Source organism: Eublepharis macularius, chromosome 13, assembly GCF_028583425.1.
Source record: "Eublepharis macularius isolate TG4126 chromosome 13, MPM_Emac_v1.0, whole genome shotgun sequence".
NCBI lineage: Eukaryota > Metazoa > Chordata > Lepidosauria > Squamata > Eublepharidae > Eublepharis > Eublepharis macularius.
The window spans coordinates 56155777-56179319 of NC_072802.1; the positions used below are offsets into that span (position 1 = coordinate 56155777).

Below are 23543 nucleotides of genomic sequence, written 5' to 3' on the forward strand. Positions count from 1 at the left end.
CAGAGGAAGAAGCAATAGCGTCATCAGTTTCAGATCAGACATTTTACCGTGAGTTATACTGATAGAGTATGAAAATCATAGGGCTGTAGTTTATGGCCCTGCTTCTTGTACACAATTATCTTGTTTTATGCCCCTCTTTTCTGATTTTTGGAATCCAGTTATTGCATAGGTTATGGTATGTCATGCCTTATAATGTTTTTATTGCATTGTTTTTTACTTTTTTGGAACTCGTCTTGATTTTAAGGGAAAAGGTTGGGCTATAACTAGAAATAATTATTGTGCAATTTAAGGTGACAAGCCACAAATAGTGGGTTGAATCCAGCAATCCATCCACAGAAATCTGTCGTAAGTTATTCTGAATATACACACTTGAAGATCTATCTCATCCAGCATCCTGGAGCTAGCAGATGCTCTGTTATATGCCAGAAATTGGCCTTTGTCCACCAATGGTCTAGGATCTGCTTCCTGCCTATCACTGATGTTGGGAGTGCTGCTACACATTTGCAGAATGGTATTCTGTCTTGCACCTACCACTCATGTCTAAGTGGCATCTATTTTATCCATTTTACCACTCCTTTAAATACAACAGTTAGGCATGATATCTTGCTAGAGGGCAGGATTGCTGTTGTACCCCTATAAAGAACTACCTAAGATTGCATTTACTGTCTGAAAAATGGATCAAACATTGCAAGAGGCCAAGCGATCAAATAATGCAAGAGACAGCTACAGGCAAATCACAGAATGCTGCAGAGTACAAATGAATACACAGTACAGTCAAATGAATACATGAAACAGTTACGGAGCACCCACAATCTCTTAGTAGTCTTGGGATATGCAGGCAGATAAATACATCCAGGTGAGGATGCCATCTCTGTCTTTTCTGGGCCATTCACTAGTGTTCCCCCTCTCTTTTGTATGTAAAGTGAAGTGAGCCCTATTCATGAGAAGGATCTACTCAACTGGATTCCTTCTGCTGGACTGGAGGAATGCATGGTGTGGTACTTGTGATGAGCTGTAGGTGTCGCTCTTGCCCCACATTTGCCATTTTTTACTTAAGCAGAGGGTGCAGCTGTGATTCACACCAGGGAGCAAAAGGGTTGAAGAAAGGTCAAAGAAGGGACCAGGCAGCAGACAAGGGTGTATGTGTGAAGAACAAGGAGACCTGCAGAGAAGCTGATGGCAAACTTCTCCCAGTTCGGCAGCAGAGTGTCCAGTCTGCAACCTGAAACCATACCAATAGGATGCATTCTGATTTTCTTGGAAGCGCTTAACGCTGGAACTCAGAAATTCAGGGGATGAGGCTTGAACACCTCCCCCCCCCCACATGCACTGCACACACATGAAGCTGCCTTATTCAGACCCTTGGTGACTATCAGGCAGCAGAATCTCTCCAGAGCCTCAGGCTGAGGTCTTCCACATCACTTCCCAGCTGATCTTACATTCAGAAGATGCTGGGCATCTTTAAGGATCTGTGGGACCTTTTGCATGCAAAGCAGGTGCTCTGCCACTGAGCCACAGCCTCTCCCTTAAGCCCAGGATTGATGTTTTATCCCTGGGGGGCACCAACTTGCAATAGATTTGGCTAGTTATGGATAATTAGTAGTAAGGGAAAGGCACTGTGCACATGTTCAGAAGCACATTGATCTGTATTTTGGCATCCTTGGGATGGAAAACAAGTTCTGCAGTGCAGCCCTGGATAACATTTGCTCGTTCTGAGCACAGCTGCCAGCCATGGCTCAGGGACAGTGGCTTTATTGCTAGCCCTTAAGATTCTGAGTTCATAGGTGAAGTGCTGTGCATTGACACAACTCCCCTTGCTTTTCTAGAGCTCCTAGGAGGGGGATTCAGAGAAAGCAATTTGCATAGAAGGGCTGTTCTACTGACCTCTGGCGTTTAAAAGAGAATGGAAGGCTGCCAATCAGAGATGTGGCTGATCAGGTTTCCACACAATGGCTTGGCTCTTGCTTCTCTTTACAATCCTTGTCTCCACTGGTGAGAGAAGTTCCTTTGGTGAAGAACCACCAGAAGTCCTTCGTACTAGTAATTTCTAACCTTGCATATGTCTGGCATTTGCAATACTGTGAAATACTTTAATCACCGTTTCCCCTTTATTCTGCTTTGCTCTGTCAGGTCCAAGTTTCCAGCAACTGCAGTCCCTGAAGCCTTCAGAGACTGTGTCTCTAGGGGGGACTATCACCCTGTCTTGCAAATTTAGTAGTGGAACCATCTCTGATGGCAATTATCCTCGGTGGGCTCAACAGAGGCTCGGGAAAACTCCACGAGCTCTTATACACAGCACCAGCAACAGAGTACCTGGCATGCCAGACCGTTTCAGTGGGTCGAGATCTGGGGACACGATGTCCCTGGCAATCACCGGGGCCCTGGGAGAAGATGAAGCTGATTATTACTGCGCTGTGTGGACTGGGAGCGGGTGGCACAGCTGTGCATTCAGGTGGGGAAGTGAGACCAAAACCCTCCACTGTTTCTTTCACTGTTCTTGTGCATTAATAGAACGTGAATCTCCTATATTAGCATCTGTTCCCCTTGCAGTGAATGAGATCTCGTGTTAAGCCTGAGAGATAGGGAGGGCTGCAATTAGGGCCAGTGGATATTCAGAGGAATATTAGAAAAGCTATGACAAATTCTAATTATTATCTGGAATTCTGAATGTCAAATTTACCCTTAGAATAAAAAGACATGATTGCATTAGACCTGTTGGGAACCTCTTAATTGGTTTGATTTCTGCAGGCATCAGAGCTGAGATGTCTTAAACTGTCACCTGTCAGCTCCAAATGCTGCTGTATGTCAGATAATACCCCAGAGCCCCTGGCAGAAGATGAAACTGATTGGGACTGTGTTGTGTGAACAGCCAGATGAAGAAGAGAAATAACTCTCTCTCTTTTTCTTCATTCTTTGGGTGCAGACCATGAAAGAAGTGTTAGTTCGAATGTGCCACAAGACTAATTTCTGTTGCCACAACAGTCTGCCGTGACTGCTAATTTTGCCAACTTCAACTTGGGAGACTTCTAGAGATTTTGTTGGGTGGAGCCTTATTCACGCACATTGAAGCTAGCATACACTATTTCTGCTGTTGTTTCCTCCCAAGGACTTTGTACTTTATTCTTCAAGGACTTTGAACCTAGGCTCAAAAAGTAAAGCTGCACTTAAGTTAACCACCTTTAGATAACAAAAGGAAACATGCATTACTCCTGCCACAAGATGGCAGCATAGTGTTCTTGATATGGGAATGGAACTCTGGTTCCCAAACCATGGTGTCCAAACAGAGGGCTGGCCTAGATTTAGATAGTCACCACTTTTCCTTTGGTCAGGCTACTGATTCTTTTATTGTAGAGCTCCAGGCAGAAATTTTATAGGAAAACAGCCTTCTTCAATATACCTTCCCCCCCGCTGCCAGAAGAAGCACTGACTGTGCAATTTCTGCTATGCCAGAAGAAAGGTGGCAGGCATTGTGGGAATAAATGCTGCTTGCATATTTTTCATAGGAATCCTTCCTATTGATGTGACTTAAAAATAGGGTTCCTAGGTGCCCACTGGTGGCGGACAAACTCCCAGGGGTTTGACTAACCCTAGCTTCGAGGTGCAAAAAAAAGTGCTAAAATAGGGCAGTGAGAAAATGGCCAATTATGCCCTAGATGGCACCAGTCCTTGCAATAAATTAGGCTAGACACAGGTGCTTAGTGGTAAGGGGAAGGCACTCTGCATATGTTCAGGAGCACACTGATCTGCATTTTGGCATCCTTAGGATTGAAAACAAGTTCTGGAGTGCATCCCGGATAACACTCAGTTGTTCTGAGCGCAGCTGTCAACCTTGACTAGTGGATTTGTTAAGTGACACAGAATTTGCTAGCCCTTAAGATTCTGAGTTCAGAGAGGAAGTGTTTGCATTGACACAATACCCATTGCTTTTCTAGAGTCGACAAGAGGGACTTTAGATAAAGAGAGCAACCCATTTGCATTTAGGGGCTGCTCTCCTGGCCCCTGGAGCTTTAAAAGAGACTGGAAAGATCCAATCAGAGTTGTGGCTGATCTGGTTTCCTCACAATGGCTTGGCTCTTGCTTCTCTTTACAATCCTAGTCTCCATTGGTGAGAAAAGTTCCTTTAGTGAAGAACATCCAGAAGTTCCTTATACTTGTAATCTTTAACCTTGCCAATGCTTTTGAGACACTGTGAAATACTTTAATCGCCATTTCCCCCTATTCTGCTTTGTTCTGTCAGGTCCAAGTTTCCAGCAACTGCAGTCCTTGAAGCCCACGGAGGCCGTTTCGATAGGTGGGACCGTCATCTTCTCTTGCAGGCTGAGCAGTGGAACCATCTCTGACAGCAACTACCCTGTCTGGGTGCAGCAGAAGCAGAGCAACACTCCGAGGCTGATGATTTACTACACCAGCAGCAGAGCATCTGGGGTCCCAGACCGTTTCAGTGGGTCGAGGTCAGGGAACACGATGTCCCTGACCATCACGGGGGTCCTGTGGAAGACGAAGCAGATTATTACTGTGCTGTATGGACTGGGAGTGTGTGGCACAGCCATGCATTCAGATGGGGAAGTGAGACAAAAACCTTCCCTCTGTCTCTTTGCTTGAAAAGAAGCCCAAATCAGCCTCTGCTCTTAGTGTAATGGACCAGATCCTCAGAGAAAGCTGGCAACCACCCACAAGGGCTGGGATTTGAGCTGCAGTGAATATTTAGAAAGCGGCTCCAAATACTATTTGGAGTATTTTTCATATAAAATTTACAACTCTGAAATAACAAGATATGTGGTGACTCTCACTGACAACCAGCGTTTTGTAGTGATTAGAGGTCAGAGTGGTTAGGATCTGGGAGACCCAGATTTGAATCCCCACTCTGCCACGGAAGTTTGCTAGGTGACCTTGGCACCAGTCACATACTCTCAGCCTCTACCCTACCTCATAGGGTTGTTGTGAGGATAAAATGGAGGCGAGGAGGATGCTGTAAGCCACTTCAGGATCCCCACAGGGGAGAAAAGTAAGATGTAAACAATTTTGTCAGGCATCAAATGTGTGCCTGGCTAGCTAGCCTCCAGCCGTTTCTCAGTCTCGCCCAGACTTTACCTTAGTGCCTATTTAGCCAAAGCTTCACCTATGGTTGCTTCCTTTGTCCATTGTTGCCTCTCTTTCTGGGCACCTTTGGGGCAGTCCAGGAAGTCCTTCTCAACCCTTCTCTACTGGGATTTATATACCTGTGAGCAAGCTATGCAGCCCTACTTCGACTCCTTGGCTTCCCATAGAACATCTGATTCTCCTAGCCATCACATCCACTTGTGTTGCCATGACAACGGGCCTGGCATTTTCTCCTCAGTCAGAAATGTGGGGCTTTGTCATGGCTAGATTGGTTGCCTTGGCAATGGAGGCTGCCATTTTCCTGGTGCCCTAGGTAAGCATTGTGCACTAAAGAAACTGCCCTTGTAGCTTTTCTGTCAAATGCTCACATCATTCATAGGCAAATTTTATTGGGTAAATGAAAATCTAATTAAATATCAAATACTGTTTGCACAATAGCTATCGATTACCATTAAATATTGACAGTCACATATCAAATGCTGAAATGAAATATCATTAGTCCAACTTTGGGACAACTTATAGCTCATATTACTTTAGAGCAAGAGAATGCAAACTTATGAAAGGGCATAATCTATAGTTGAGGGTGGTTGAATTTGCACTTTGAGAGGAACTGAAAAGGAATCCAAGGCAATTCTGCAAAGCAAGCCTGCCTAGTTTTCTACTGGAGAATCTCTAGACCAACAAGAGTAGGGTTGCTAGGTCCCTCTAAGCCTAATAAATAAAAATTTAATTGTGAAGACAAATCAAAGATTCAACTAAAACAATGTCTCTGTGTATTAAGAAAATTCACTTATAAGAATAATATTTGATTTATATACCGTCCTTCAGGACAACTTAACGCCCACTCAGAGCAGTTTACAAAGTATGTCACTATTATCCCCACAACAAAACAACCTGTGAGGTGGGTGGGGCTGAGAGAGCTCCAGAGAGCTGTGACTTGCCCAAGGTCACCCAGCTGGCTTCAAGTGGAGGAGTAGGGAATCAAACCCGGCTCTCCAGATTAGAGTCTCGCACTCTTAACCACTACACCAAACTGGCTCTAGCCAGTTGGGGAGCATAAGAGTATTTCCATTCAACGGGTTTTGCTTTGTCAACCTTTTTTGAATTCAGGAAGTTCACATCCTCTGACTTCCGCTATGTCCCTAGAGTGGGGTAGGTGGAGGGATTTGCATCCTGCTTTTGCAACCCCCCCATTATGTTCTATTGATTTAAATGTGCCAAACGTTTTCCTTAATGTTCAAAAGGTAGACCAGAAATCAAGAACACCCCTCCTGCAGGCCTGGCTTCTCCTTAAACTTTTCAAATCATGGCTCTTCTAATACCACCTCTTTGGCTCTTGTGGCTTTTCTTAGGAGGTATGAGCAATCTTTCGGAGCACTGGAATAGCCCCTGAGGAACATCTAGCTCTTCTGCCTTGCCAGATAAACCTAGTTAAATGACATCCACATTACTGCAAATTCCCCACTTTGGCCTAGGTAGAGAGAACTCTCTCTGCAATCATTTAAGTGTTATGCCCTTGGAGAGATTGTGAAAAGCTTCAGGTTTGTGGCCAAGCTGTGAGTTGTGGATCTAGGGAGTCATCACCATGACCCATGCCCATAAGTCCCAGTCATAAGATAGTAGCCGGTTTATGTCCATGGTTTGTTTGTGTGTTCCAACTGCAGGCCATACAGAAGCAACACTGACCCAGCCCAGCTCCTTCTTGGCATCTCCAGGAAACATTACTCAACTCTCCTGTACCTTGACGAGCGACAGCATCACAGCCTACACTGTAAGCTGGTTTCAGCACAAACTTCAGAGCCCTCCAAAACGGCTGCTGTCTTACAAAGATGCATCAAGCCAAGGTAAAGCGGCTGGGATCCCTGATAGGTTTTCTGCTTCCAAAGACTCCACCAGCAGCACCAGTTATCTGACCATCTCTGGGGTCCAAGCAGAAGATGATGCTGACTATTACTGTATGATGTCGAAAGGGGGAGAGTAGCACAGTGCTTCGGCTTACTGGAGGACTGAAACCAAAACCTCATCTCATCCCCAGAGGATACACAGGCATGCAGCTGCTAAGAATAGAGAGCTGCTGAATGACTCTGGCTAAATATTTGCATGATGATCTTATGCCTCAACAATCCGAGATTTCATTGAGTTGCCTAATCAGAACAAATTTGCTTTGATGTCATTGAGTCAAAAGTACAAACTTATGTGGACAGCAAGCCATGATGACCCCAATCTGTTGGGATTCTTCCCCATTTCCTACGCAAACAAATGGGACACATGCAAGAAATATTGTTGAGGTCTATATGGGGCTTCTGGGGAAAATCATGCACACATATACACAGTTGTTTCCTTATTGGTTATTAAATACTTTTATTTTCTGCCTGCCACGTACACACAGGGAAGCTTGTAGCAAAATTTAAAAATAATGTAAATACAGTAGCAACACAATATAAAATAATCAAAAGAGGGTACCATCAGAGAGTGTTTTTCTCTCCTGTCTTTTTCCTTGTCTTTTCTCTACGTCAGCACTTCACCTCTCCCTCCTTTTTTCTCCTTTTTTTTTAAAAAAAGAGCAGTGAAACTTTTTAAAATATGTTTCAGGCTATTGTTTCCCAATGAAATTGTTGCATGTTTAACATCAGATCCCTGCCTATACATTTTCATCCAGCCCTTCCTAGCAGGCACTCAAGGCAGCATTTATAGTTGTCTCCCCTGAATTTATCCTCACAACCACATTGAAATGAAGGTTAGGCTGAGAGACTGACTGGCCAAGGTCTTGCACTGACCAGAGATTTGAATTCATGTCCCCCAGGTAGGGATACCATACCCCCCGGTGGGGGCGGGGAATTCCCCACCCTGCCCCTCACACCCTGCCCCCACTTACCTGGCCAGCGGGGGGGGGGGAAGCGCACCTTCTGTGTGCACTTCCTTGTGGTGCTGCATGCTCCCGTGCGCAGCAGCCGCTTGAATCAGCCCAGTTTGGCCTGGATCGGGGCCGCTGTGGAGAGTGGGAGCACTCCTGCGTTCCGCAGCGGCTCAAAACAGGCCCGATCTGTGCCAAAATGGGCTCATTTCAGGCCCATTTTGGCATGGATCAGGCCCGTTTGGGGCTGCTGTGGAGGGCAGGAGTGCTCCTGCTCTCCACAGCGGCCCCGATCCAAGCCCAAAGCCCCCTGGCGGGAGGTTGAGGGGGCCTGGTAACTCTACCCCCAGGGTTTAATCTGTCCCATTAACCACTGCACCACACTGGTCATACCACGATTTCATAGTCCACTAGAGTCAATATTTATCCATTTATACACAAATGAAAGAGAAATGATGCTTAATATCTGTTGTGTGAGAGAACTTGGATAAATACTCAGTTAAGAGTACCCTCCCTTGATTGACAGCTCATGGATAGTTTTAGAGGCCATAGACTTGGGGTTTAATTCTAAATGAACATCCCATGTTGCTGCGTGACCAAGGAAGTCTTGGCTTCTTTAGCAGCTCTTTTGGATTTTCTTAGTTCATTAAGTATCTCTAGGGAATTCTTCATTCTACTGACCTAAGTGTAGTACTGCGACTGAGTATCTGTAATGGAATCTTTGGCCAAAGGGACACCAGGTGATCAGCGTAAGACAACCAAGTTATGTGTACCCCTTCATAAGGTATCACATGTTAAAATTCCCTGCAAGTTTACACCACAGGGATTCAAAGGCTAAACTAACACTGCCTTACCATCACATTGGCTGTAGAACTGAGATTTTGTGAGGTAAAAAATAAAGAGTTGAAAGAGACTGGATGATGAGAAGAATTTTTAGAAGTCTAATTTTAGCATTGTTACTTGAAGAAATTCACCACCACCCCAGTAATTTTTATTGGCTCTCTGCTATGCTCTCTGTGTTGTTTGTTTGGGTGTGCGTATGTTTATTGAACTGTTTTTTTTAAAATAATGAACAATACAGTTTATTTCTCCCTTTTAGGATTTCTAAACATATAGCAACTTGGAGCACCAGGCTGTATTTCATAGCCATCCTTCACATTATGTGCTGAGGCAAACCCAGATTTGCCATTGAGACTCCCCAATCCACCTAACCGTGCTCAGCCTGTTTTGCCTTCTGCCTTGTGACCCACCAGCAAGGAAGTTATGATCTACTTTGTGGGTCCTGAGAATCCTGACTCACATTTTGAGAACCTTTGCCATAGAACACTTTTAACTTGAGGTTATTGGATGAGGTCACACAGCCCTGTTATGGAAAGCCAATAGCAGATTGCTGTATTTGCATAGAAGCAGTGGACATTTGCTTCCTGGGAGGGCATTTAAGAGAAGAGCTGTGCAAAGGCATCCCAGAGAAAAGGGGTGTGTGATTGTTTTTAACAATGATGCGGATTCCTTTGTTTTTTTTCCTGGGGGTGTTTTGCTCAGGTAAGGAAACTCCAGTGAAAGACTGATTCAAGTTTGTGAAGCATAAGTGCTAAAGCAGTCTGACAGCCAGCATGGTGTCTAGTGGTTAGAGTGTCAGATTAAGATCTGGGAGAACTGGGTTCAAATCAAGCTCATTGGGTGACTTCTCTTTGTCTAACCTACATTGCAGGGTTGTTGGGAGGCTAACATGGAGAAGAGGAAAGAGCTGTTATAAGCTGCTTTGGGTCTCCATTGGACAGACAAGCAGCATATAAATAAATAAAATTTAACTGTCCTTGATTTTGTTTTAGGTTCCAGGTCCCAACTAGTGGTGACCCAACCAGCCTCAGTGGCCATAGCTCTAGGATCGACAGTTAACATTGCTTGTGCATTGAACAGCGATTACAGCATCAGCAGTGACAGGGTACGATGGTTCCAGCAGAAACCAGGGGGTGCTCCACTGTTTCTATACCACTATTATACCAGCAGTGACCAAGGCAGGGGCTGCGGGATCCCCGAGAGATTCTCCGTCTCCCCTGATGCCTCCAGAAACCTCTGGAATTTAGTCATCACAGGAGCTCAAGCTGAAGATGATGCCACTTATTACTGTTGTACTTGGGATAGTAAGCACAAGGTCTATCACAGTGATTCATCTTAATGGGGAACTGAGACAAAAATCTTTCCTGTGTCACACTGTGTGATGCATCAGCAGACGAATCTGGTTTGTGTGACAAAACACAAGAGAAAAGAAAATGTTGTAACAACAACAATAACAACAACAACAAACAACAACAACAACAACAATAACTGTTACTCTCTCCCCTGGGAGATTCATCTATCCGTTTCTACTTGTTGATTGTTATCCACGAGGATTTATAATGTAGTCATAGGGAATACAGTGCAGAAGGTCCCAGGTTAGAATGTGGCATTTGTACTTAACGATTTACTTCATTTAATACCCCACTTATCCTCCAATGGGGAACCAAAGTGGCTTACATTGTTCTTCTCTCCTCCAACAACCCTGTGAGGTAGGTTGGGCTGAGAGCAGGTGACTGCCCCAAATTCTCCTAGTGAACTTCCATGGCAGATTTTACAGAGATTCGAACCTGGGTCTCCCAGATATTACTCTGACCCTCTAAGTGCTACAACAATGCTGATTTTCAGGATTAAATGAGTCCTGAGGGAAAGCTTCTGCCAAAGACTCTGGAGAGCCACTTAAGTTTGGGGTTGAGCTAAATGCCCCAGTGGTTTGGCTCTGGATAAAGCAACTTTATCCTTTAGTAAGAAACTGAAAAGCTCCACATGAAATCCGGAGCTATGGATTTCTTTCCCTTTATATCTGAGATTGAATAATTTCAAGGGAAGCTCTTTTATTTGAGAAGTCATGAAGGCTGTCTAACCATCAGCCAATGAACAGAAACCATATTTGCATACATTGGCTTTCTTCTTCTCATGACCCTTTAAGAGAAACAAGGAGGGCTCCATTCAGAAAATACCTTTGGCTGGGGAAATAAGTGTTGCCTCTTCTTTCTATGATGGCTCAGTTTCCTATAATATGCCTCCTGTTCACCTACTGTTCTGGTAATGGGAGAAAACTTATTTTTCTAATATAAATTTGCTTTCCTTATTCATCTGACCACATGCTTCTTTTCTGGGTTTCCTTCCCTTTTCTCTACTAAAGGGAATGCAAGTCCTATTCACAAGAGCCTCTCTATTTTGGGCTTTCTTTCAGGTGCTTTCGCCCAGAGTGCACTGACTCAACCACTCTCCTTATCTGCATCCCTCCGAGAAACAGTGAGGATCTCCTGTGCCAGAAGCAGTGGCAGCATTACAGGCAACTACGTATCCTGGTATCAACAGAAAGCTGGCAGTGCCCCCAAACTACTGATATATGAGTTCAGCAAGAGACCCACCGGAATCCCAGACCGGTTCACTGGCTCTACGGCTCACTGGCTCTGCCAACTCTGCCATCCTAACCATCTCCAACATTCAGGCAGAGGATGAGGCTGATTATTATTGTTTTAGTTATGTTGACCAGTACACAGTGAGAAAACTGTATGGGGAAGTGAGACAAAAACCTTGCAGCAGTCAGTTGCCCTGCAAAATGTCTGTTTGCCTGGGCTTTTGACGGGGCTTGAATGGCAGGCATCTTTTAAGAAGGAGAGGGAGGGATTGGGGGGTTGTTACTTTATTTTGGTTTTTAACCGTAATTGCTTTTAATCTTTTTAAAAAATATTTTTACTTTACTTATACCCCACCTTTCTCCTCTATGGGGACTCAAAGTGGCTTACACAATTCCTCCACTTTATCCTCACAACAACCCTATGAGGTAGGTTGGGCTGAGAGTGTGTGACTGGCCCAAGGGTACCCAGCAACTTTCCAGGACAGAGTGGGGGATTCGAACCTGGTTCTTCCAGATCTTAATCAGACACACTAACCACTATACCACACTGACTCTCTCTACTATCTACTATTGTAAGCCACCTTGAACCACAAGGAAAGGCAAGGTAAGATGTTTTAATAAACAAGTAAATATAAAACAGGAGTCCAATATCCCTTCAGTGACTAATAAACTTTGTTCCTTGATAAGCTTTCATCAGACAGAGCTAGCTTCATCAGATGCATGAACTGAACATCCATACAGATGTACGTACATAAGGATGGTGAACTTATATGAAAAACTGCAAACTGCAAAAAGGTGAGAGGGAACGGGGAAGAAGTTACAAAGAAAGCTCAGTTTAAAACAATATCCAATCAAAAGAACAATCATCAATGTACTCAGAGTGGATGAGGACCATGCCTAGCTTTTGATAGGGCAGGCAAAGAAGGATTAACGTAAAATATGAGCTCTTGGAAGGTACAGGATAAAACTTGAAAAGCAGGTCCAGTTAAAAAGCTACAGAATTATAACTCAGCGACTTAATACCCAGGAACAAAGTTTGTGTAAGAACTTATAGCGAGTGAGAAATCCCAAGACATTGTTAGGACCTGGGGGGAGTTGGTGTTAAACTTCTTGAGGAATTCTAATCCAGCAGTTTTGTGTTGGAGTCTCCCTTTTCGGTTCATTTGTAGGGCAATAGTGAGTGGATGAATTACTCTGAGACGATGGCTTCTCTTCTGATTGGATCTTGTTTAAGCACCTTGTCCGCATGCTTGCTGGCTAGTTGTATGAGCAGGGAGAGAGGGTGACTTGAGAGACAAGGGGGAGACATGTTTTAAGTATAATTTGTTCTCTTTGGGTAGCTGCTGTCCGTGGTGCCAGGCCGAGAGAAGGCTTTTCTAGCTACCATCTCTAGAGCTCCTTTAACTGGAGATGTCAAGGGCTGAATCTGCTCCCTTGTTAAGGCAAAGGTTAGGGTTAGCTACAGAATCACACAGTGCCATTTGAGCAGAGTTACTTCCCCCCTCCCCCGGCTAAGCCCATTGACTTCAATGGTCTTAGATGGATGCTTAGGATGGCACTGAAAGTTTCTTGCAAGTACAGGATATAATGCTTCTCCTTGCTAGCGATTGGACCCAGTGGCAGAACTGGCCAGTGCAGAATATGAGCGGCCACTGATTGGATATCTAAGTGTCAATGTGAGCTATGCACAAATCCCTCATAATTTTGTCCCCACTCATTCTTATTTGGTCCTGCTCTTACTAGGACCCCTCCCTTGCCTATTAATATCTCCTTTCTCAACAAGCATACTCTTGTGAACAGGTGGACAAAACAGTGGTGGGGACAGCTTGCTGGAGATAACTATGCACGATGAAAGGTCATCTGATGGGTTCCTCTTTGAGCAAGTTCTTGTAACTGCAGGTTAATAATAAAACATTTTATTTTACTATATCAGAAGATCCAGATGGTCTCAGCATCTTCATGACCTGGTGTTTTCGTGCTTTCCTTCCCCTCCCTTTTTTTCTCTAAGAGGAGGAGGCTGGTACCCTTGATAAACTCTACCAACTTGGTTCCCTCTGCAGAAATGCAGGTAAACATGCTGTAGCACATCAGTGGCCAGGAGGTGGTGCTGTTGGCTCACAATTGCCATTAGTTTTCCTCTGTAAACATCTGTCACTCTGAGCCAAGCTACAAGTGACGCCTTACACAGGTTGGACACTTGTCAGCTTACCTCAAGTTGTGATGGGAAATGTAGGCATCCTGGTTTTACAGCTTGGCTCTCCATTACAGCTGCAAGACCAGGATGCCTACATTTCCCATCAAAACTTGAGGGAAGCTGACAAGTGTCCAACCTGTGTCAGGCATCACTTGTAGCTTGGCTCTCAGCTACACATCAGTTCAAGGAACATGGTGAACTGAAGGAAACCCCAATTACTAGGGATGCTACTGAATTTTGCAAGCTTACCTGGTTCAATTCAAATACGTCTCAGTTTTGATTTTCCTTTTGGAGGATCAACCCCCCCCCCCCCCCCGAGACCAAGGGCAGCCTTACTGATTCTGGGGATGTGGGCAAATGTCCCAGATGGGGCCCCAGAATCACTGCCACTCCACTGCCAGCCTCCCCCCCCCATCACCAGGGCCAAGAAAGAGGTGGCCCTTGCCCTGTGCAGGGTGGGCGAGAGCCACCACTGTTGCTGCAAGCCAGCTTCTCGAGCCCCAGACTGGGCAGGTGGAAGCAGCAGCAGGATCCCCTTCTTTCCCCCCTCCTTCAGTGCGGTGTGGCTGTGGGTGGTTGGGGCCCCTCGAAGGCAAGGTCCAGGGCAGCTACCCCTGTTGCCCTTTGGCTAAGATCTCCCATGCCAGAGACTTTATCTTTTGTGCTACTTTCTGGGTTGTATCATGCTGATTTTTTTCAGGTAAAATGTATGCATTTGGGATTGTTCTTTGCACATCAGAAAATAGGCACTATACATTAGAAAGATATGGAACACATATATTGTACATATAAATTGGATAGTAAAGGTGAGCAAGAAATGGGAGAATCGCCAATGGAAACAACGGAAATAGGTGAACTGAAAATGTACATGATGGCAAATTACAGAAACAAAAAGAACTCTGTGTGCGCCATGTGGATGGCACTGACAGTACCAAAAGAAAGCAGGTGGGAAAATCCGTAGCTTCCTTGTTCTCTTTGTAGCTTTGAAAATAAGGAAGGAATCTTTGGGTTCAAGATGCCAACTTCCTGGGTTTTCTTTGTCCTTCTCAGGTGCTGCCAAACTTTTAAAATGAGTGGATCAGCAGCTGAATCAGAGAATTGAACTCCAGATTCTTCATCTGGAAGTATATTGGATTATATGTGTCGGTGGAATAATGCAGGAAAGAAGTTCTGCAGACGTTTGGAAGTGCACACTTCTGCCTTTATGGCTTTGTGCCTCTCTGGATTGATGCCAGGGACTGAAATCAGGTTCTGGGGCTCAGTCTTTGACTGGACCATTTTAAATACTGCTCCCCTTGAATCTGTGTATTTGTAAGCGAAGCAGACCTTGCTGGCCTGTAAGACCTGGAAATCAGGGCCATGGTGCTTTGACGAACAGGATACAGCTGCTTATCCACATGACATCCTACTCTCCCTCCTGCACCTTGAGCAGAACTTAAAGAGCATTTCATTTGCATGAAGGGACCGATGTCTGGATCCCTGGGGGTTTAAAAGCGACTGGGAGGATGCTGGTCAGAGATCCCTTGGCCTTCAGAAAATCTAGTTTCCCCACAATGGCTCACACCCTGCTTCTCTTCACCATCCTAATCTCTGCTGGTGAGGAAAATGTCCTCCAACCACCCCAAGCATTGCAAATTTTTGGTTTTTTCTTCACTCTGAGATAGTTGAATAAGCTTTCCCATTCCCTGCTTTGTTCTTCTAGGTCCCAGTCTCCAGCAACTGCAGTCCCTGAAGTCCTCAGAGGTTGTGTCTCTAGATGGGACAGTCACCATCTCTTGCAGACAGAGCAGTGGAACCATCACTGATAACAACTACCCTTGGTGGGCCCAGCAGAGAGAGGGGAATCGTCCCCGTGCATTGATATACCAAACTAGCAACAGAGCATCTGGGGTCCCAGACCGTTTCAGTGGATCGAGGTCAGGGGACACGATGTCCCTGACCATCACTGGGGCCATGGCGGAAGATGAAGCTGATTATTACTGTGGTTCGTGGACTGGCAGTGCGTGGCACAGCCGTGCATTCAGATGGGGAAGTGAGACAAAAACTCTCTTCCCTCCTCCTCATGCTGTACATTAGTACAAGCTGAACATGACTGTATTAATTTTTTTTGGCGTCTTTCTAATCTTTTTAAATATTCATTGCAACTGTTACCCTAATCCTGCTGTCTGTTTGCTTTCACTCCAAGTCTTGCTCACAGTGCCATCCTAAGCAGAGTTACTCCAGTCTAATACAATAAGCAGTGTAATAAGATTGCCTGATTTTTTCACAGACATTAAAACTATAACCAGGGAAAAGAGGCAGACCCTTCCTCCGCGATATTCAGCAATCTGGCTAGATCTCCCTTCCTCTTCTGTGCACCATGCCTTAGAGCAAACAGGGGGGTTGACAAATCCCATTCTCACTGTTGACCACTGACTCCCCCAGGCTGTCCCTGGGCACACCTTGTTCCCCTAGAAGCAGATTTTGGAATGTCATTCTGGACTATAACTCAAGGGAATCTCTGGTTTTGGTCAGTAGCGGTGCCAAGGACAACCACAGCTGAATGTTTGGAAACCTTCTAATCTGTGCTCATGCCCAGATATGGCACAGCACAGCGTGAACTAGGTGAATGAAGCAGAACTAGGTGAATGGACTAGATGAAGCAGAACTAGGTGAATGATAACACAAACTCACCCAAGCTGCCCCTGGACATCTCTTGTTCCCCAGGAATGCAAGCTCATTTCCCAAAACTAATAAGGTGGGAGAGGAATGTTGGAAGATCTGCTTGCTAAAAGTAGGCATTATTTATGGATTAAAAAGAACACGTTTCTGGACAGATAGGGATCTAGGATGGTCAGGAAAGTATAGACAGGGGCTAGAGCAGCGTGGAGGGCAATCTAAATTCCTCTCTGTCTGGAGATCAGGGGGCGGGGCCACCGGCCATGTGGCCATTTTCGCTGAGGGCGATTTAAACTTTAAAAACACTCCCCCCTTGTTCCAGCTGACCCAAAGTGCTGTCATTGTGCAGTCCTGAGTTCCACCACTGAGTTCCACCACCACCTCTTTTCCCAGAAAAAGCCCTCAACAGGGGTATTAATTGGATGACTGTTCAGACCACATTGCAGCTTGAAACAAAGATTCCAGCTCAGAAGCTGAGGATTTCAGGCAGGGTTGAGGTCCAGTTCAGCAATGGAGGCCTGGGTGACTGCCAAGGTTTCTCCTGGGGAAGATGAAGCTGGACATTTTCCAGAACCCTTCCTCACCCTGCCCTCTTGTCTTCTAATCAGTGGACAGTGGAAGGAACACCAGACACAGCAAATCAGAGCTCTGGAATCATTATGAATAATCTTACTACTTCCTAAAGTTCCATCATAGGGAAGAAGTTCTAGACCTAAGTGTGTGTGTCAGTCATGCTGGCTATTTTCCTTTGCTCAGCAGTTGTGAGCTACTGTTCAAGTGTTTACTTTTTGTTTTTTGTAACCAACAACAGATTGTACAACTTAAAAAAAAATCCCTGCCAAATGGTGGGTTCCCCCCACCTTGGGACTTATATAAATCCCAAACTTGTTTCACATGTGTCAAGGAGGGATATGCCTGCTAAACACTGAGTATCTCTCACAAGTGAGATTTCACAGGTTTCCCTCTATCCTAGTTGGATATGATGTTAGAGAAGTGATTTTTAATTTAGAGTAGAGGGTCTCGTTACACATCACCAGACGGAGATACCTATACTTGCCTGCTAGTGGCAGTGGAGAGTACACTTTAGAAATGGCAGAAATGGTTGAACACAACCTCAGTGCAGTCTTACAACCTGAAACTTGGACCAGCTAAGTAAATTGCTGTGGTACAAAAGTGGGTGTCTGCAGGGTCTCCTTTGCATCACCTGTAGCTTGGCACTGCCTGACCCACAGCACTCTCCAACGCCTGAGGCTGAGAAAGATTTCCTGACCTTTAAAGGCAGAGATCAAACTGGAAAAGTCAACAAGTGACTCTGGGGCCTCCAGCATGCAAAAAAGGAGCCCCATCCCTGATCCACAGCATCTCTCGAGCATCTGCAGCTATGCAAGGGTGTTTGTTTGCAGCCAATAAATAGGAAGCACATTTGTATACATTTGCATCTTCTCCTCTTGTGAGCTTAAGACTGATGAGGAAGGCCTCGTTCAGTGAATCCTTTTTACCTCAGGAAGTCAAATTTCCATCCTTGGCCATGGCTAAACCTTCTTTCCTCCTCCTCCTCTTTCTCACTTATCGCACTGGTACTGTACAGCATTTGTATCCATGTTCTATCCTCTTTCTCATAGTGATAACTGATAAACTATTTATTTATCTGACAATATTGCTCTCCTTGATTTCCCTCTGTTGTTTCTCAGCTTAAAGGAATGCAGGTCTCTTTGACAAGAGTCTCTTTCTGTTTGGGGCTTTTTTCTAGGTGCTTTCGCCCAGCTTGTACTGACTCAGCCTCCTTCCACATCTGCATCTGCTGGAGAAATAGCGAAAATCTCTTGTGTCAGGAACACTGGTTCCATTACAAGCTTCCAAGTGTCGTGGTACCAACAAAAACCTGACAGCCCCCCCAGATTGATGGTCTATCACATCAGCAACAGATACACAGGGGTCCCAGACCGATTCTCCGGGTCCTCAGACACCTCTACCAACTCTGCCACCTTAACTATCTCCAACGTTCAAGCAGAGGATGAGGCCACTTATTACTGTTTATCTTATGACGGTAGCTGGCAGCACACACTGATACAACCACAAGTAGAAGTGAGACCGAAATTTCCTTATAGCAGTCATCTGTGGGTTACAGTTGATTGACTGCAAGGTTTGGAGCTGTAGAGTGTCTCTTGCCAATTCCCTCCTCATTATTTGTATCACAATAACAACCCTAGGTAACTGATTTAAAACAGCAAAAACAGTAATTTGCAGGATTCAGTTTGAGCTGAGACCAGTAGGATATACAGGGGCGATGCCAGAGTTTCAGGTGCCCCCGGCCTGTGTGATGATGTCACCATGATGCAGCAAAGCCAGCCCCATTGGCCAGCAGGTGGCTGGGATGGCACATGGAGGCTGCCCGCGCTCCACATACCGCCCCGGATGCCTGCCATGCCTGGTCTGCGGCTGCTATGCCCGGCCGGGGGCATGTGGCAGCAGCGGCGGAGCAGGGCTGGCAGGCTGCAGCAGCTGCAGGCCAGGCATGCCAGCTCTGTGGCGTGTGCCTCTGCCCCTGGCACCCCCTCCGGCATCCCCTCAGGTACCCCAGTGCCTGGGGTGCCCGCCTCACTGTCTCAATGGTAGCATCAGCCCTGAAGATATATGACCTTGGAATCTCTTTTCTGATGGAAGATACTATGTGAATTTAGGCCTAATTCTGGTAATGTGCTCTGAATTTAAGCCTGATTTTTATGGTAATGTGCTCTCACTGCTGTCGGCAGCCAGCCCTCTCTGCCAGTTCCTGCTGCCCTTCCAAACAATCTTTGAATCCTCAATGAGCTCTTTTTTTTTCCTTTTCAGTATCAGGACTGCTGAGAGGATAAAATGTGAGGGGAGGAGGAGGGAGAACTATGCAGGCCACTTCTGAGTCACTTGGAGACAGAGTGGAAGAGAAATAAGTTGGGCAGGCTAGAAGGCAATCTAGAAGCTGAAAACTACTCAGCCATAAAAGAGACTTTTAAAAACGTATTAAATAACTAGCAACAAAGCCCATCGTGTTTGACAATACAACAGGCTCTAGTTGGGCCTGTGAGGGCATGCGGTCCTGCACCAGCCTGATTTGGCTTCATACAGGTGGAAATCAGACTGGTACAGAGCACAGGAGCACTCCAGGGCCCCAGCAGTGTTCCTGCGCCTTATACTGGCCTGATACAGCTTGCCTTTTATATAGTAGCAGGGCTTTTTTTCAGTGGGAACGTGGTGGAACGGAGTTCCGGCACCTCTTGAAAATACTCAGAAATAGTGCATGAAAATAATATTATTTCAAAGAATCCTGTGTGTTTCTTCCTCATTTCCCTCTTGAGAGTTCCACTTTTCCCATTAAAAAACCCTATATAGTAGGATATTTGTAGTCCACCTTTCTCACTGGGAGTCAAGGCAGATTACACAGTGTGGGTCAATACAGTCAATATCAAAGACCATTTCAATAAAACATGTAATGCATGTATCACATGCAAGTTTGGGCAGGTTTAAAAACCCCACAGGGATCCACAAAATTGCTGAAGAAATGCTGAAACAGAGCAGAACTAATTCTATGTATTAAACAATACAGGAACTACCCAATAGGATCATACTGAATAGCAATAGTAGCGGAGTCTATGGCCCCTCAGTTTTTAATGAGTTTTGTGGTCCCTCTTGGCCCCTTTACCCAGAGCCGCTTTGCTTGACTCCATGCAAGTCTCAAGCTCTGGCTGCCCCAGAGTCGGGGAGGGAAGCAGCCCCTTCGGCCTGGCCCTTCTGCAGCTGAGCTGTCATTGGGTCCCTGTATGGGGATATGCTAAAAGGAATTACATCAGAATTAACAGGAGAGGCTTGAAGTCCCATTGGAGATAATGGGAGCAACAAATGCCAATTTACTTGCACAGGTTCCACTGAAATATATTACAGCACAGTAAAAGTTACAAAGAAAATGTGGAATGGATTTTCCATTAAAGTCTCTGGCAGCCCCCAGAGTGGAATGGCAGACCCTGGGAGTAGCAGAAGGATTCTGGGTCTGGAATGACAGGCTACTAAGAGGAATGGCAGTCTCTGGGATTAGCAGGAGCATTCTTTGACTGGAATGAAAGCCCCCAGAGTGGAATGACAGTGCCTGGAAGTAGCAGAAGCATTCTTTGACAGGAATAACAGACTCCAGCTTGTAATGTATTTCAATGGAGTTCATGCAAGTAAATTGGCATTTCTGGCTCCCATTCTCTCCAATGGACGTTCAAGACTCTCATTATTTCAATGGGCAATTCTGTCACTCCTTTTAGTACATTGTCCCCACTCCCATCCCCAGTTTGTGCAGTTCAAGGGGGGCTTTGGAGAAAGGAGCAGGAACTGGGCTACATCTATAAGCTGACTGGAACCCTGCGGAGTGTGAGTGTGGGAGGGAAGCGTCAACCTGTAGGCTTGCCAATCTTCAGGTGGTGGCTGGAGATCTTTCAGAATAACAGTGGATCTCCAGGCCATGGAGAGCTGTTTCCCTGGAGAAAATGGCTATTTTATAAGGCAGATTATGGCATTATACTCAGCTGAAGTCCCTCTTCTCCCCAAACCCCACCCTCTCCAGGCCCCTCCCCCCAAATCTCCAGGAATTTTCTAACCTGGAGGTGGCAACCTGAGGGCCTGCTGGAGCACCTGCAGGGTGCAGTGGGCTCAGCTTGCTGCAGGCTGCCTGCTTCTCATGCTGGAGCCTGGCAGCGCTTGCTGGGAGAGGGGTGGCCTGTGACTCTGTCTCCACTCCAGAGGCCACACTGCCCTCGTGATGGCACTGAAAAATCCCAGCCCTGTTGCTTCGGGCCTCCCCCGGCCTCCTGCTGAGGCCCAGCAACCTACAGCACCGCGAGGTCTCAGCTGGCCTCCTTGCTTGCAAGGGCAGCGCTGCCGCTTGTGAGGCTTTTGAAGGGCCCATGCCAGAGGCTCCCGCACAGCAGCTCCTCCTGGAAGCCTGCTGCTTGGGGCCCTCTGCATGCTCGGCTTCTGGCTGCTGGAGAACGGCGCAGGGAGCAGCCTCCAAGGAAGCTGTAATAGTGGCAGAAGGCAGGGTGTGCTGCCGAGATGCGCTATTTATCCTTGCACTTGTGAGTGCACAGGAAAAAAATGTGCATCATCCGAAACGCACTTAGAGAATTATATAGTAGGATATACAGCTGAAACAATTTGTAGTTGCATCCTTAGGAACACCACTGTCAACTTGGTACAATGCGACAACTTAATTTTATTATTACACTTCATTTATACCCCGCTTTTCTGCTCAGTAGGGAGGACCCAGAGTGGCTTACATCATTCTCCTCTCCTGTATTTTATTCTCACAACAACCACCCTGTGAGGTAGGCTGAAAGTGTATGACTGGCCTAAGGTTACCCAGTAAGCTTCCATGACAGAGCTGGAATTTGAACCTGGGTCTCCCAGATCCAGCACTCTAACCACTACCCCATGCTGGCTCTCATACTTTAATTATTTTCATGCTGTTAAGTAACATATATTCAAGAATTACAAGCGTGGAATTTGGCACCCAGTAAACAGCAGTTGCTTTCACTTGGAGTTCCATTCCCTTTTCTCCTTCACCTCCTGATGTATTTAATTTCTCAGTGTCCCCCAAATCCCTTTAATATCTCCCCTCCCTCTTTTAAGATAACTTGCCCCATTATCTAGCCTTTTACGTTGCACTTAAAGTAACCTGGTCCATACTTCCCCCTCTGTGATTTCAGGAATGTTCCAGTTGCAAAATCTGTGTACTGTAACTCTACCCATCTTGGCTGGTGATTTTCAAACTCTTCCTTTAGTGCTGGCATGAAATTAAGGGCTCAGAAAGGGAAACGAGTCATCTGAAGCAGCCAATGAATTCTGAAGACATTTGCATGTTGAGACCATGTTGGCATTTGAGGGATTTAAAAGGGAATGGCTCAGATCCTTCCAAGCCGAAATCTCTTTGTGCAAGGAAGCTGGGAATCCCTCACCATGGCCCAGGCCTTGCTATTCATTGTGTTTTTCACTTACTCTTGGGGTAAGGAGGAGGCTTAATTGAAATGCCCAATTGGGAAACTTTTCTTGCTTTCTGTTTTCAATTTGCCATGGAAACACTGATGACCCGTTCATGGTGATGCTTCCATTCCACTTAATTTTTGCTGCTGATTCTGGTTCCAGGTTGCAACGCACAATTTACGATGAACCAGCCGCCCTCTGTGTCAGCCCCTGTTGGAGGAACAGTCAAGATCTCCTGTACAAGAAGTGGCGGGAGCATAAGCGACAGCTCTAATTCCTGGTACCAGCAGAAGCCTGGCAGCACTCCGATACTTCTCATATATCATCATAACAACAGAGCCTCAGGCATCTCTGACCGATTCTCAGGTTCCCTCGACACCTCTGCCAATGCTGCCATCTTAACCATCTCCAATGTTCAAACAGGCGATGAGGCTGATTATTACTGTTTATCTCATTTTGGCAGCTTGAAGCTCACAGTGATACAAACCTACAGGGAAGTGAGACGAAAAACCTCCTTGTAGTAAACAAGCTCTACCGTTGAGCCATAGCCCAGCCTGCCCTCTGCTACTGTTTGCTTGCAAACTTCTGGCTGGGTGGCATGCAGTTGTATAGGGGTCAGAGCAGATGGGGCAAGTGTTCGAAACTTCTTCCCATCAGCCACCTCTCCACTTTGAATCCCCTCTATATCCTCCTATCTCTTTAAGCTGCGACCTGCATTGTAAAACACAGGCTTCTCACCATCCAGTCTAGTGAACCTGCAAAGAGTTCTCTTGAACCTGAAGTTTATATAGATCCATCAGTGATTCTGCCTCACTTCTGAAATGGATTGCTCTTTGGTTGACCTTTTCCATACAGGGCAGGGCTGTTGCTCAGTGGGAGAGCATCTACTTTGCACAGAGAATGTCCAAAGCTTACTCCCTATTGTGTCCAGTTTAACAGATCAGAAAGAGCTTCACCTGTGCAACCCAGTGTTAATATCTCCATGGCCTTCTTGGTCACCATCCAGGATTTTTCCTTTGCTCTCATTACCAGCTCCTTTGCATCAGGAAAGAGAAGGAAGTAAGGTTGCTGCATTGATTCACCAGCCTTGCTTCTGCATATTTAACAGCAACTGGAAAGAAACAGGTTGAAGTTTCTCCACCACATCCCTCTATGTGTAGAGAAGTTGAACCCCCTAGATCTGAGTGTGTCTCATTGATGTTGAAGGCACTGGAAAAGACAGTCCAAATTTGGTGGTGACACCAACGTGACATGATGGCCAGGGCCAGCAGGCGTTGCCTTTGTTCAGTCATCCCAAGTGACTAGTGGAAAATGTA

At 45.8% G+C, this 23543-nt stretch overlaps 1 pseudogene and 1 gene segment (V, D, J or C); both read left to right on the forward strand.

Annotated features, from left to right (window-relative positions):
- The first annotated feature begins 4040 nt into the window (after positions 1-4040).
- LOC129340971 (Ig lambda-2 chain V region MOPC 315-like) lies at positions 4041-7081 on the forward strand. The segment is given in 3 exon segments: positions 4041-4105; positions 4238-4566; positions 6765-7081. Coding segments are annotated over 3 exon segments (689 nt in total).
- A 3895-nt stretch (positions 7082-10976) lies between these two features.
- On the forward strand, positions 10977-19085 carry LOC129340972 (uncharacterized; annotated as a pseudogene).
- Positions 19086-23543: the final 4458 nt, after the last annotated feature.